This window comes from Erithacus rubecula (assembly GCF_903797595.1).
Source record: "Erithacus rubecula genome assembly, chromosome: 19".
In the NCBI taxonomy this organism is placed as follows: Eukaryota; Metazoa; Chordata; class Aves; order Passeriformes; family Muscicapidae; genus Erithacus; species Erithacus rubecula.
This window is the reverse complement of record NC_136671.1, coordinates 3,271,961-3,286,734: the sequence shown is the minus strand read 5'-3', so window position 1 is coordinate 3,286,734 and position 14,774 is coordinate 3,271,961. Positions and strand designations below refer to the sequence as shown.

At 47.2% G+C, this 14,774-nt stretch overlaps 4 protein-coding genes across 16 annotated transcripts in view; 2 read left to right on the top strand and 2 right to left on the bottom strand.

Moving 5' to 3' along the window:
* MSI1 (musashi RNA binding protein 1) overlaps positions 1-6,034 on the bottom strand; it is a 73,972-nt gene extending 67,938 nt beyond the window's left edge. Inside the window, exon 1 of the mRNA XM_079322254.1 lies at positions 5,781-6,034. The gene's annotated coding sequence lies outside the window, so the exon portion shown is untranslated. The remainder of the gene's footprint in view (positions 1-5,780) is intronic.
* A 242-nt stretch (positions 6,035-6,276) lies between these two features.
* Positions 6,277-7,884, top strand: COX6A1 (cytochrome c oxidase subunit 6A1). The gene is made up of 3 exons (XM_079322287.1): positions 6,277-6,445; positions 6,706-6,845; positions 7,614-7,884. The coding sequence occupies exons 1-3, from the start codon at positions 6,340-6,342 to the stop codon at positions 7,692-7,694; spliced, it is 327 nt and encodes a 108-aa protein (XP_079178413.1). The 5' UTR covers positions 6,277-6,339; the 3' UTR covers positions 7,695-7,884.
* A 1,281-nt stretch (positions 7,885-9,165) lies between these two features.
* Positions 9,166-11,023, bottom strand: TRIAP1 (TP53 regulated inhibitor of apoptosis 1; the record flags this gene model as incomplete). The annotated part of the gene is made up of 2 exons (XM_079322288.1): positions 9,166-10,154; positions 10,817-11,023. 2 exons carry the CDS (start codon positions 11,021-11,023, stop codon positions 10,071-10,073), a joined length of 291 nt encoding a protein of 96 aa, XP_079178414.1. The 3' UTR covers positions 9,166-10,070.
* A 33-nt stretch (positions 11,024-11,056) lies between these two features.
* On the top strand, positions 11,057-13,551 carry GATC (glutamyl-tRNA amidotransferase subunit C). Of its 13 annotated transcripts, none has more exons than XM_079322280.1 (5): positions 11,065-11,206; positions 11,326-11,349; positions 11,995-12,158; positions 12,541-12,644; positions 12,993-13,551. In XM_079322280.1, exons 1-5 carry the CDS (start codon positions 11,078-11,080, stop codon positions 13,049-13,051), a joined length of 480 nt encoding a protein of 159 aa, XP_079178406.1. In that variant the 5' UTR covers positions 11,065-11,077; the 3' UTR covers positions 13,052-13,551. The 13 variants fall into 13 exon arrangements, with proteins under 13 accessions (XP_079178397.1, XP_079178398.1, XP_079178406.1 ...); XM_079322278.1 differs by having other exon boundaries at positions 11,992-12,158; XM_079322276.1 differs by having other exon boundaries at positions 11,326-11,361.
* Positions 13,552-14,774: the final 1,223 nt, after the last annotated feature.

The following is a 14,774-nucleotide window of genomic DNA, read 5'->3' as shown; positions in this document are numbered from 1 at the left end:
GACCTCTGCAGATACTTCAGACTGTTGACCTCATCTGCCGATGGCTCCCACCATGAGCCACTATGAGCCAGCAACCTCAGACAGGTGCTGCCAGACAAACCCCTCCACCTTCCCGGGCAAGCTGAACTAATGCAGCTCCAAGAGTCCTGAATCAAGGCTCTCAGGAGGCTACTTGTGCATGGCCAGGGAATGTTCAGCCCACAACGCATTTATTTCCTGTTCAGAAAAGCAGAGGCCATATATGAAAAGGAGGTACAGATGAGAAGGTGTAAATTTTGTCAAGTGAAGTTAAAATATGTAAATGTACACTCACAAGCTTATTGAGTATGCACTTGACAACACAGATTTCGTCCCTGCAACTCCTGACAGCTACACCTTCTGTTAGTGTGTGGTGGCTCCAGCAGGTCCTGAAGTCCCTCTAGACAACTCAGTGACTTGTGACTGGCAGTTCTCACCTCTGCAATAGATTTCCAGACTCAGTTTTATGACCAGAAATGAAAGGTGACAATGCTACTTCAGCAGAGGAATCCCCGTATTACAATGCTTGTATTGCATCCCAGGAAAAAGACACATCTCTTCACACACACCCATTTACCTTGGCATTCACAGCCTTATTACCGAGTGTCACAATACATATTGACTTTAGTTCTTAACAGCCCCATTCCAGGGAGATTACTCCATTCCACAGCTAAGGATACAAAGGCATTCGGTGGCTGAACTGGGAATTCAGCACTGGTTTCAAGTTCAAATTCAGAGTCCTGCTCAGTGGACTAATTTCTGTACAGCATTTTTCTACTTGGCAGAGAATGTGAATTTTCAGGTATGAAAGAATACTGAGGTTCTCAGACGGAATCACAAATACACGTATCATAGACTAATATATTTGTCAATAAAAGTAGCAAAAAAACAATGCAAGCTAGGTCAGCTTTTCTATTGGTCTCCAAGGAACACTCAATTATTAGAGTGAGCATAACCATCTTTAATAAGTAAGCTGTTTTGGAAGCTGAACTGTTTGTTCTGAGTGCCACATAGACAGCTCTTGCTACTGGCAGAAGAGGCCTGTGAATCAGAGCCCGAAGTCTGATGCAAGAGAAATTTGGGCGTCTCAAGCTGATTTCCCCAGCAGAGAACAACACTATTAGTTTGAGAAAGTCCCCTGCCTGCTTTCTCTCTGAGTAATTAAGAGTGAAATCCTCCTCTCAGTGACCCCAGTGCTCTCAGCCTAGGCTGATTTACACATGAAAGGAACCCTCTGAGGGGCTTTCTCTCTTTCACATTCACAACCAGGCAGGACCTATAAATAAAACCTTTCTGAAAACAGGAGCTTTCAAAAAGGTCTGTGTATGTGCACAAACGTGTTTGAGAGAAAGGGAATGGCTGTGTGCACTCGAGGATGTGTGTTTGCCTGCGTATGTGAGGCGTGGGTGAGAAGAATGTGCATTCACACACCAGCCCTCTTGCAAACAAGTGTACTCAGAAAAGCATCTGCATGGATGGGGAGCGTGCACAGGTGCTGGGGGCACTTACAGGAGCCAGAGGGCATGTCCAGGCTGCTTTCCAGCTAGCACAATTCCAGGGGTTCACCCCAGTCAGCTGAGTCATTCTAGAGCTACACATGGGAAACGAGGGCAGATTCAGACCCAACTGTGCATATGAGACCAAGCTGGGGATGCACTTTGCCTCCACAAAGCAGTAAAGTACTTGCAGGACAAACACCAGTGCTTTACACTGCTTTGGCTTTAACGTGGGAGGTAACACAGAATCAGGGCTCAGGGCGTGGAGTCCTATGGTTTTGACAGAAGATGAGATTTTTAAAAGGTCACATCTTCTCAGCTGTCCGGGAGAGAGTGAGTAGTGTTGCATTTTCCAGGGCTGTCATTGTCCAAAAGTAAACGTTAGTTCTCTGGAACATTAAACTCCTCAAAGTTTGAAAAATAAACGATGAGACAGATGACCTGAAAATGAAGGTCAGGAAATCAAAAGGACTCTATCTACCTTAACAGTAGTTATAAACACAAAAATGCCTAGATATGTATCTGAACTGTCCCTCCTCCACTGTCCCGTTCATCCATGTGGCTACGAAGCCAGGCCAGGATATTTTCCCTTCCATGAGGCCGACAGGGGACCCTACATAACTTGCAGGAAACTTGGCACTTAGTGTGACCGTGCCCTAATGAAAAAAACAGGTGACACGGAGCTCGGAGCAAAGCCAGGACAGACCTCAGAGTTTGACAAAGCAGGTTTCTGCTCTGTGGGTTTTGACACTGTAAAAGGTGGCTTCTTAAGACCTGGCTACAACATGATAATTTCAAACTGCAGATTATTCCACTCCACTACTCCTGACCAGCTGAATCATTTCCTTTACTGAATTTGTGCCTGTGCCATATGCTAATGCCAGCAATCAGATGTAGGTGTGTCAGAACCACTGCAGCTGCTTCACTGCTTGGTAGGAGACTCCAGCGTGTGAGAGAGGGGCAGGAGAGGTGCTGCACCCTCCACCCTTCTGACTTCATCACTGCTAATCGCACCTCTTGGATCACTCCCCCCGCCCCCAATTCTTCTGCAAACATTTAGAAGAAGTAGGCAGATAAAAAGGCACAAAACAGGAGACATAAAGAGTGTAAAGCCTCACAGGAGCGCACAAAGCACAAAATGTCTCTTCTGCTCGTTCAAAAGACTCTTCCCAGCTCTCTGCACTAGGCAGGAGTGCGTGAGCAGGGATTCAGAGCTCCCCTCCCACTGAGCTCGCAGCTAAAGCCCTCCCCCAGTTCCCAGGGTCTTCAAATGAAGATTTGCATAGTAGTTCCAGATCATTCCCGAGAGAAGGGACAATGGGTCTCTCAACGCCCTCTTCCCCCCATCCCTCCCTCCCAAAGCTGATAAAGCCCTGGTGAAAAGGGGAACAAAGGATTTACAGATGTCTGAATATTGATTTCTGCCGTTCCAGGACTACAGGCAGAAGACGAAGAAAACTTTTGCCCCCAGAAATTCTGTGAAGTTTGAGACAGACGCTACCTCTGCAGCACGAACTCCGCGTTTGTGGAGACAGTATCTGATGGAGGCAATATTGCTATTCGAGAGGAGTGAGCAGGGCCCTGAAAATGTGAAAATGCACGAGGATGAGATTACAGCCTGCAATCCCAGGGAGCGCGTTTGCTGTTCCCTGAGCTGGTGAACGGAGAGGCATTTCCAGTGAAAGCAGTTTGCCACCAGGCGGGCCGGGCCGGCATTGCTCCCGTACCTCCCTCCCAGCTCATCGCGTCCCACGCTGCTATCCCGCCCTCTCTCTGCCACCCACCGCTGCAGCTGAGAAAAGGAACAGAAGGAAGGTGAAAGACGAGTCTTGGGCGAGTGGCCTTTGATTCGGAATCAGAGTGGAATGGAGGTTCTCAAAACTCGCTACATTTAGGGCCGTTACCTGGAAGCCCAAGCTTTGTGCTCCCACGAGCATTTCTGTTCACAGTCCATGTAAACCCGAGCTGCTTTTGCACTACAAACATTCCTTTTCACTGCAGTGCATCTACACCTCTACCGAGTTCCACCTGCAGCAGCTCGCTGCGATGGTTTCCATTGTGCTGAAGAGAACAGGGATGTGATACAGTGTCCCATGGCACTGCTGCACACCAGCAGGAGACTGGGACACGGCAGCCAAGTGAGCTTACAGAGCTCGGGCCTCACCCCCACCTGTCCCACCCCTACTCTGAAACAGCTTTCTCTCAGTGACTGCCTGCTACCACTTCATAGGTATACTTTATTATTATTTTTTCTCTTTCACCCTCACTTTTCAGAGCTAAAGTTCCTGGGATGGTGGATCTTTCATTAAAATGTACCTGATGGAAGTTCCTCAAAATGTTGGATTTAGGCTTGGCTTTGTAAAGATGATAAGCTATTTTCTAAATGAAGTTTTAGGCCCTCAAGATAGGTCAGCTGGGGGAAAACCCATGTGAATCCCTTTCTGCAGGGCACAGTAGTGAGTACAAGAGGGGTTTTCCATGCCATGGATCAATCATTCAGACAGAGCTTCAGAGACAGAGCTGACTGTTCCCCCATTTTCCACACACCTTTTTAAAAACGTGCTGTCAGGAGGACTGCAATCATCACAGTGATAATAACCATCACATATTGTAGAGTTAAACACATTTCACACAACTAAATCAAAACATTATTCACAATACTCTTAAAATATCTAGATTTCTTTCAATACCTGCCTGTCTTCCTTCAGCTAAAAGAAATTATTCTTATGGAATCTTTTGTGTCTCCCAGCAGTCACTCCTAATTTACATTTAAAGATGTGAATCAGACCCACTAGACTCCTGATACACCTCATACAGAGATTAATCACAGCTGTTGAAGACTAAGACAGATCCATTTTAAATCAGTGTAACTCAGACTGTAATGAGCCTGCCACCACACTCAGGCTCAGGACAGAGAGAATTTTTTCTCATCCTAGACAGATGTTTGCTTGTTTTGCTGATTCTTTGTTTTCTCTCATTCGTAAACATTATTGTTTGTTGCTTACTTAAAGTTCTTTTTGCTACAAACAAGAGTAGTTTCATTTACATAGCTCCTGCTACAAATTTGCTTTAGGATACAGAACTTAATCTTAGTTTCATCATTGAAATATTGTACCAAATTCTCAGATCTTCTGCTTTCCCCCAAAAAAAACTCACATGCAAATTCCTTTTAAATTAAGTCTGATGTGTTAAACATCTCATAAGCCTGAATCCAAAGGATGAAGGTGTGGAAAGGCAAAATTTACCTCCAGTGTGGATTTAGCAAAGCAGGTGTGTGTGCACATGATGAGCCCCTGTGGTTTGAGGGCTGCTTTGTACAAAATGCATCATGTCCAGGATGACAGAACACTTGTGCAGGTACACACAGTACCACCTGGGAATAACTTCTTTCAGTATGGAAAAAGCTGTCCTTAAAATTATTTATTAAATAAAATAATACAAAGTACTAGAAGAGGTAATGGTAAGTTTAAAAAATAAGAACAAAGAAACCCAAGCACTTTTAACAGTTTATAGTGCCCGGATAAAGTAAATAACTGAGTAATGTTTCTATGCAAAGTGTCTTTCACAACAGCCTTCCAAGGTTCTGGCTGTCTTACCATTCCTCTTTATGCTACACAGTAAATTGAACACAAGCCCTCTCCAGGTGAAAATGGGTAAAGAAATCCTGCTGCCAGCAGCAAACACATCTCCCACCATCTTATGGCCATGCCACACTGCATGCCTTGGTTTTGGCAGCAGAGAGGTGACCAATTTCATGGGACACATGTGCACATGACCAACAAACCTCCTCCTTCCAACAACAACCTTGTTTGGAGTAAAACACAGCTCCTCCATGTCATTCCTCTCAGACCAGCCCCTACCACCGTCCTTCCCAAAAACTCAGTTTATTTGTTTTTGTTCTGTTACAATTTCTACACACACCATGAGAATCCTCTCATTTTGCTGTGGGGTTTTAAGTGCTGAAGAATCCACCCACACAGCTTCTGCCAAAAGTCAAACATCAGGCACCAATAAAGAACTAAAAGATAATCTAGATATTTGCAAATTAATTTTTTTTTTTCCTGGAGATCTTGTTTTCATTCAAGTCATGTTATTACTTCAGTAGAATCATCCCAGGAATCCGTGTAATTAGAAACACATTAGTGTTAAGAGAACTGCAGCATTTGAGGGGCCCTTTGATCCCCTCGTGCCTGGGATGTCCCCAGCACTTTCCCTGACTCCACAGCCCCAGGACTCCTCACGCTCTCAACTATTCTCACTCTCTACCTGACAGCAGCTTCTAGGCAGGTGAGGATCGGCCTCTTCTCCCAGGCAATAGCAACAGGACAGGAGGAAACGGCCTCCAGCTGCACCAGAGGAGGTTAAGGTTGGACATCAGGAGTAATTTCTCCACAGAAAGTGTGATCAGACATTGCAATGGGCTGCTCAGGGAATCACAGTGGAATTACCGTCCCTAACGGTGTCTAAGGAAACACTGGATATGGCACTGAGCACCATGGTCTGGTTGACACGGTAATTTCGGTCATACGACGGACACAATACTCTCCCAAGTCACCTCCACCCTCAGCCAGTGGGTATTTGTGACCCTGTGCCTGTGTCACCGCCCCAGGACAATCCCCCAGCCCCTACCGAGCTCGCTCCGCCCTCAGCACCAAGATGGCGCCGGCCCGCCCTCAGGCCACGCCCGCGTGACGTTACTGGCCCGCCCTCCCGCGCGGGGCGGCGCGTGCGCGCGGGCGCTCCCGCTCAAGGTCAGCGCGGCCGCTGCCGCCGGCGCTTCCACCCGCCGCGGTTCCGGTTCCGGTCCCGGTGAGGACAGGAGGACATGGCGGCGCTCGGACGGCTGTCCCGCCTGCTGCTCGGCGCCGCCGCCCCGCGCTCCCTGCCGGCGCGCGGCATGGCGGCGGCCGCGGCACACGAGCAGGGCGGAGGTAACGGTGCTCTGCGGGGCGAGGGCGGAGCCGCGGCCGGCGCGGGGCTGCCCTTGACAGCCGGTGCCCTTCGCTGCGGGAAAGGGGCATGGCAGGCGCTCGGTGTGAGCCCCCGCCGGGGCAGCGCGGCTTGAGCCGTGAGCGCGGATCCGCGTAACAAACGGGGAGGGGACACCGGGTTCATTAGCGCCTCGTTAATGCGCTAATTGTACTGAACGCGCTGTGGGGTTGTTCTCATTGCTGTCCCGCTGCCCGCCCAGCCCGCATGTGGAAGACGCTGAGCTTCGTGGTGGCGCTGCCCGGCGTGGCCGTGTGCATGCTCAACTGCTACCTGAAGGCGAAGCACGAGCACGAGCGGCCCGAGTTCGTGCCCTACCCGCACCTCCGCATCAGGACCAAGGTACTGCTGCCGGTGTGCAGCTGCGCTCTCTCCCCCGGGGCTGCACAGCTTCCCCTGACGCTGCCACAGACGGCTGTGCTACCAGCTCGCGGCTGTTTCTGAGGCAGTAAGGGTTTATCACAGCTCTGATGAAGTACCCATGATATTCACAGGCCTTCCCATCCCAGAGTGATCCTTCTAATGTTTTGCTGAAAAATGTTTCAGTCCTAGAGCTGCCTAGAGCTTAAACTAATACAGATCTAAAAGGCAGCAGTGGAGATCCCAAATGCTCAAAACTGGAGTCCTTGTAATACAGCACCGTGGATGTTTTTAAGAGCAAAGACTGTGCTGTTTAGAGACTGTGGCTCCTAGCTAAGAGGGACACTTTTCCAGCTATTGCTCCCTACATCCTGGGAGCCAGCTTGCTTAATTCACCAGCTTGTCAAGCTGTGTGATCATAGAATCATTTAGGTTGGTAAAGTCGTCTGAGATGGAAGCCAACCTTTGAATTATCTCCACAGTATCAGCCAGATCACAGCACTAAGTGCTACATCCAGTCTATACATGAGCACCTCCAGGGATGGTGACCCCAGCAGCCCGGGCAATTTATCCCAATGTTTAGCAACCTTTCTGTGAAGAAATTTCTCCTGATGTCCAGTCTGAACACTCTCTAGCACAGCTAATTGCCTTGCAGAGTTGATGTCTGAGTCTGTACTGTTCTTGCTTTCAGGTGCTTGTAGGGGTTGTTCAGGAACTGCCACTGGTTTATTTTCTTTCTTCTTTCAACAGCGTTTCCCCTGGGGTGATGGGAATAAGACTCTGTTTCACAACCCCCATGTTAACCCTCTCCCAACTGGTTATGAAGATTAAAACCAAGATCCTGACAACAGCCAGAACTTTGGCTCTCCCCATCTGGAACCAGAATGTTGAGTGGGAACCATCGTTTTTGGGGTGATAGTTTCAGAAGCTCTGTGTTTCTTCTGCCATGAAGCTGAGTGGTGTTGTGGCCCCTGTGTGCACTTGTGATGGGGTCCTTTAAATAAACAGCTCTGAACGTGAATTTGGGATTTGACTTGTTTACCTGAATCCTTAGGAGTTTTTTAGTTCAGTGTTTGCATAAAGCATTAAGGTTTCCCACAGGACAGAGTGCAGGAGCAAAGGGGTTTGACTGCCTGAATGTAACACACATTTCTGTCTGATAACACAAACAGGAATGCATTTGGCATAGGGCATGAATCAATTTCATATTCTTCATGTCTGGTTTAACTGATGACTCTAAACTCATAGCCAGAACAGATATGCAGATTAAAATTCAATATACACTGAAGCACATTCTCCATGATCAGCTTTTGCAATATTTATTAACAGTCATGAAGGTGATTTTTCTCTTGGTCTCTTCAGGCAGAGGGAGTGGCAGCAAAGATGTTGAGTAAAGCTCTGCCTTCACACTGTTCACCTTCAGCTCTCAAATATTCAGGTACATGAGCACATATCTTGCTCACCACTCTGCTTTTCATAAAGCTGCAGTCTGTATAAAGTCTCTCACACAGGTTTTGCTGAAGAAAACACAGTTTTGGCTCTAGTGCTTATGTTTGTATAACATGTACTGTGTCATGTAGAAGCTGCTTGAAGTAGAAGGGATTAGTGAGCCAAGAGCCTGAGCCAATACAACCTTCATTTTCAAGTTTTTGCTCACTACAAGTCAACCATTTTCCAGTTCTTACTATAACTTCTATATTTTTTGCCAAACTTAGCTATATCTCAGCTATCATCAATGTGGTTCTTCCCAAAAGGTAGAATGCAGTATCTGCTTTGGCATCTTGCTGTTGAAAGGAGTGATGGATAACAAGAGAGAATCTCAAAGTGGGTATTGCAGGATGCCTTTCCCTATGCTTCCATGTGATTTTTTTTTGTTTGCTTACCAGTAAAAGATTGCTGAGACAAGTTTTCCTATGCTGAAAGTACAAGGCACTGATGGGCACAGTTTTAAAGCTGACAGTCACACCATATTTAGCCCTACATGAAGATCATAGAAAAGCAAACTGGTTTTGTTTTTTACTCCTTAAAAAAAAAAGCTACATAGATGACTGTCTCCAAAATGCTGTTTATACATCCTTCCCTTAGACCCATTTTTATTTATACCTGAGTGACACAGCACTCTGCCAACAGCCTGTTTTTGCAGTGTTATATTTAACCCCTGTGCTGGACTCTGGAGCTCTCTGCACCTGAGAACAAGAGTGTGGCTCCCCTGGGTGTGTGAGTGATACAGGAGCAGCCTCAGGCTGCAGCAGTTCCTGATCCTCTCCTGTGAGGGGCTGTGGTATGGACAGGCCAGCGGGGGTTTTATTAAGTAAAACCTTTAAATAATTAGTAGTAATTAAAAGCAGAGAGTGAAGCTTTCTTTTTGCTCACTGTAATTCTAGAATTATGAAGTTATCTTTTGTCCTCAGGCCCTAATATGTTTTACTCTTTCACCTGTGTTGGTGTAAGGAGAGGGGCAAGCTCTGCCCCATCCCCGTGTGAGGATCAAACCACAGAAATGTGTAATGCTACAGGAGAGAGGATTCAAGTTCATGGATGTGTTGGTACCTCAGAAAAGGTTGAAGTAACCTCTGCATTAAAAGTCTTCTCTTCAGCTGCTGAGCAGGCCACTTCCATCCCTCCTAGGGGGTCACAATCAGACTCTACACAGTTGCCTACTTAAACAAAATATAAGCTGGTTATATTTATTTTAGCCAAGCTGTTTTAGGTCCACCAGTGCTTTTCAATCATCTGTGTAGCTGACACAAAACAGTGCTTAAGCCCTTCAGTGTTTAGGATGACATGAAACTAACTTCCTCACCAAAAATTCAGCAGCAGAGATAATAGAAAGTACATTAACCCTGTCATATTCTTTTAAACACTTCAAAGTGTTATATAAATAAGCAAAAGAAACCAGTCACAAAGAAACCATCTCAGCCCACTCCAACCAGCATTCCCCCATTACCAGGTACATTCAGTAGGAGTTGGGTCACATGGATTTTTAAGCCGTTAGATGTGAACTGCTTTCACTGGAAAGGAGGCAGCAGTTACCACATGATCCAGTCGTTTTTTGTCTTTTAGCTGTTTGTTTTCAAAAGCAGAGAACATTTGTCACTTCCTAGAAAGAAGTTAATAAAGGTCTTATCCAGGTGGGATCTGTGGTACACCTGGTGATGGTGCTTAGTCCAAAGGCTCCTATTAATGACTCCAGCCATACAGCCAACATCAAGAGGAGTTTTCACTTTTTCCTTTACTCGGGCCCATGAACTCCAGGCCCTCAATGGGTATGTCCTTTTCCTTGATTGCTTTCTGAAAAAAAGAAAAAGAACACCAAATAATTAAACTCAGCACCTCTTTATAGGGCTCCATTATACTATCTTGGGTACAAAACCCAGAACCACAGAATCAAGTTGTAAAACACCTCTGAGATCATCGAGTCCAACCTATGACCCAGCAGCACCATGTCAACCAGACCATGGCCACACCCAGGCTCTGACTACACCAACTCCCTGAGCAGCCCATTCCAACATCTGATCACCTTTTCTATGAAAAAAATTCCTCCTAATTTCAACCTAAACCTCCCTGGTGCATCTATACCTTCTTGTCCTATTGCTTGTTGCTTGAATAAAATTCATCTAAAAAAAAAAAAGTGATCTAGAAAATGTAATCTTAAAGGGTAGTTTGGATAAAGCTTCAATGTTACAGCTGCTGTAGGACTGAGAACTCAGAGAACTACAGTCCGTCTGACAGCCGAGCCGCAGCCTCTTCAGAGCGGCCTGAAGAACTCACGTACAATAAAAACAGGAGACGCTGTAAAATATCCCATGTCATGACGGACAGACACGGGGCGAGACAAAGGCAGAGCTGCGTGCGGGGTCCCTGGTTGGCCTGAGGCTGCTCCTGGACGGCGCTGGCAGGATCGGGGCGGGGGGACGCTCGGGCAGGGGTGAAGGGGGCCGGGCCGGACGCACCTGCACGCAGAGCTGGTAGCGCTTGAAGAGCTGCCCGCAGGGGTCGCCGGCGCTGTCGCCCTTGAGGAACTTCTCGGCGAACCAGCGGTTGAAGCACTGGTCGTACTCGCGCTTCAGCTCGGTGCACGCCTCGCCCACGCTGTTCATCGCGACGGCCGCACCGGGACAGGACGGGCCGGGCCGGGCGCGTCGCCCAGTGACGCACATCCGGCGCGCGGGTAGCGTCACGCGCGGGCTGTGACGTCAGGCGGCGGAGGCGCGATGCGCGTGCTGTCCCTCGGGCGGTGGCTCCGCGCCGGGCGGGTCCCCCCGCGGGGTCGGGTGAGGTTGAACAGCGGGCACCGGCACAGCGGGCACCGGCCACAGGCACCGCCGCAGGGACCGGCCCAGGTACCGCCCCGGGTGCCGCACCAGGTACCGCTCCAGGTACCGCCCCAGGTACTGCCCCAGGTACCGCCCCCGGTACTGCTCCAGGGACCGGCCCAGGTACCGCTGTAGGTACTGCCCAGGTACCGCTCCAGGTACCGCTCCAGGTACCGCCCCCGGTACTGCTCCAGGTACCGCCCCCAGTACTGCCCCAGGTACCACTCCAGGTACCGCTCCAGGTACCGCCCCCGGTACTGCTCCAGGTACTGCCCCCAGTACTGCCCCAGGTACCACTCCAGGTACCACTCCAGGTACCGCTCCAGGTACTGCCCCTGGTACCGCTCCAGGTACCGCCCCAGGTACCGCCCCTGGTACCGCTCCAGGTACTGCCCCTGGTACCGCTCCAGGTACTGCTCCAGGTACCGCCCCCGGTACTGCTCCAGGTACCACTCCAGGTACTGCTCCAGGTACTGCTCCAGGTACCGCCCCCGGTACTGCTCCAGGTACCACTCCAGGTACCACTCCAGGTACCGCTCCAGGTACCGCCACGCAGCCGCTCCGCCCTCGCAATGTGGGACAGCAGGAACAGGATAAAACACCAATTTCCCAAGAAAGTGACAGCAAACAGCGTGTCCCCATCAGTGGCTTGAATTTGATGACCTTAAAGGTCTTTTTTCCAGCCTTAATGATTTTAGGATTCTTTGTAAACTCCGGTTTTGACGTGTAACAAGTTTCTAATTAAAATAAAGTAGCACTATTAAATTTGTTGATTTCTGACTTTTTTTGTCTGTACCGATGCTTTTGTACAGCAGAAAGTGTCGGTGGAAGTGCTGGACCACTTGGAGCATCTGGCCCTGGTGGATTTCCGGGATTCGGAGGGCGTGGAGCGGCTGCAGAAAGCGATCCAGTTTGCTGATCAGCTTCATGAAGTAAACACCGACGGCGTGGAACCCATGGATTCGGTGCTGGAGGACAGGTGGTGAATCACAGCAGCCTCCTTTTATCTTTTACTGCATCCAGCTGTTTGCTTTTGTGACCTTTTTTCTCTGGGAATCGCAATCCATGTGGCCCCTTTGCTCCAAATGTCTTCCTGTGGTTTTGTGTGGGAGAAAGTTGTCATTGGCACATGTAATTTTTATGTGTGAGCAAAGCAAAGGTGAACTTGAGTTCTCTAATCTGTCTTAATTGTCACACTGCTCCCCAAATCCTTGCAAGTGGCATTCTTGGGTGCTTCAAAATATTCCAGTACTTGTCTCAGTATTTAGGTAAGAGACCAAACCAGATTTAGAGATAAGCCACCCTTCCTACTTCATATTCCCAGAATAGTTTAAAGACAACCAGTAATCTTTGTCCTTCAGGTGTCTGTATCTCAGAGAAGATGATGTGACAGAAGGCAACTGCACCAAAGAGCTGCTGGAAAATGCCAGAGAGACAGTTGAGGAGTATTTCGTAGCTCCACCAGGTATTGAGTTGCTTACAAAAATCCCTTAATCTTGCCTGAATTAACCTGAAGACAATAACCTGCCATAGCTGCATTTACTTTCAGAAATACTAGTCAATAATAGTGACTATTAAAAGAAATTACTGTAGCCATCTGTGTAAAACAATGTGCAATTTATTGGTTGAGAAGCAGTCCAGAGGCTGACCTGACTCTGAATTTACTGCACATGTGGAGAATTCCTTACAGGAAATCATTCCTGACTTTCTCAGGATATTTAGGCACCTGTACATGGAGTAAACTAGAGCAGGGTGTCGTGCCCACAATAACTTACAGCTGGTCTCACACATCTTGTTCTCTGTTTTCTCTCAGGTAACATTCCTCTATTAAAACTGGAAGAACAAAATACTTATCTGCAGGGCTCTAAGTGACAGCCCAGAGCCCAAATGCCCTTTCAGTATTTTATTTGGGGAAAACAAAGTTTTGTGCAGTTATGGCTGAAACATCCTGGCATGGATTTTGGTCAAAAGAAAAGCAAGACAGAAGAAAGAAGGTGTAAAAGTTTAGTAGTGCTGCTGAAACATTCAATGTCTGAAGCTGGATGGCAGCATGGCAGATGACCTTGGTGTTTTTATTTGGCAAAGTGAATTTGCTATCTGGAGGTGAGAGCAAACCCTTGTCCCACTCTTAATTGTGCAATTACTTTAATATTTGTTTAAGCATCCATAATATATTCATGTAGTTGCATAAAACATGTAATTATTATGATACTTGATTTTTTTCAAGGGTATTGAAATAAAGTCTATATTTAAACCACTAATCCAATCCTCTGCAAAACTGTAACACTGTATTATTTCTTTAGTCTCAGACTTGTCAAAATTCAGACCCTGCAAATGCTGAAGCTTTACAAATATACAAGCTCAGCCTATAAGTAATTTATGATGTGGAAAGACTTCAAAGTATCAGTCAATCAATATGATTAATACCACAATCATAATATCAGGTAATGCCCATTTTGAGAAGTCCCCCCTTGATCTATCAATTTTGGCCTCCTCTTTGACCATCAGAGAGAATGGGGACAATATTATTTACACAGTAAAGGGAGGAGGAATTTAAGAGGGGACTGCATGGCTGCAGGAGCTTTTAACCCAAAATAGCATCAAGTAACTATTTAAAGGCAACACCTAAACCAACAATTTGGACAAGATGATCCCACATTCCCAACGCAGCTAAACTTAAAACTGCCAGTTCAGTGCTGCTCCCACACACTCCAGTGAGAGAACAGACTGCCTGGTGCTTGTTCCCTGCAACCCAAACTGCATTTAAAGTGGAAAACACACATCTCCTTAATGAAGGGGTTTGATGCAACATCACCACAAATAAGGGAATTACAGCCTTGACTCAGACACCTGCAACCACCAAAAAAAGAGCTCAGAGAGGGCAGATGAGCTGCCTGTGGGGCAGGGTGTGCCAGTGCCTCAGTGGTCTAACACTGGTGGTGCTGAGCCCCACTGGGCCCTGGCTGCACTTTGAGAGAGGGAGAGACACCTCTCATGTGCTGGTTCACCTGTATCACTGCAGGACTCAGTAAATGAATCCAGTTTCTCTGGACATCATAGAAATAACCTCACATTTTTCCACCATCACAAACCTGTGGATATAAAATTGGATTGGAAGCTCTTGCATATAAATCCCAGGTTTACAAAGAGAATTTCAATGTGGAGATTTCTTTACTTTTGTGGAAAGAAAATGCAAATAGTTTTATTGCTGTTAATGATTATTTTATGTTTTGGTATTAACTAGGAGCCCCAGGAAAAATCTCTGTTAATACAGTGACAGGCTGTGCAAGACAGGGTAAAAAACCACCTCACAAAAAGTGCTTACAGCTAACCTCCATCTGGGAGAGGAATCTCATGAGATGCCTTATCCATTACCCAGTTTTCTTCAGCACCTCCTCTACCCCTGCTATCATCTCCTGTGCTTATTTGTTCTGCCTTTCCCTGCAGCTCTGTCCTGAAGGAAACTGCACTTTTATATTCTTGATTAACAAGTTAGGACTTTAATGTATCTCAGGCTTTAATGTTTCTCATTAACGACGTGTATCTCACCCACACTGACATTTCCTGCAGTCGTCATCACAATTGTTCCTTCAGC

Bases quoted from the DNA above. Each gene is read 5' to 3' on its own strand.
- COX6A1 (XM_079322287.1), top strand. From the start codon at position 6,340: ATGGCGGCGCTCGGACGGCTGTCCCGCCTGCTGCTCGGCGCCGCCGCC. The intron at 6,446-6,705 runs GTAACGGTGCTC...CTGCCCGCCCAG, and splicing joins GGCACACGAGCAGGGCGGAG to CCCGCATGTGGAAGACGCTG. The intron at 6,846-7,613 runs GTACTGCTGCCG...TTCTTTCAACAG, and splicing joins ACCTCCGCATCAGGACCAAG to CGTTTCCCCTGGGGTGATGG.
- GATC (XM_079322268.1), top strand. From the start codon at position 11,078: ATGCGCGTGCTGTCCCTCGGGCGGTGGCTCCGCGCCGGGCGGGTCCCC. The intron at 11,386-11,994 runs GTACTGCCCCAG...TTTGTACAGCAG, and splicing joins TGCTCCAGGTACCGCCCCCA to AAAGTGTCGGTGGAAGTGCT. The intron at 12,645-12,992 runs GTATTGAGTTGC...GTTTTCTCTCAG, and splicing joins GTATTTCGTAGCTCCACCAG to GTAACATTCCTCTATTAAAA.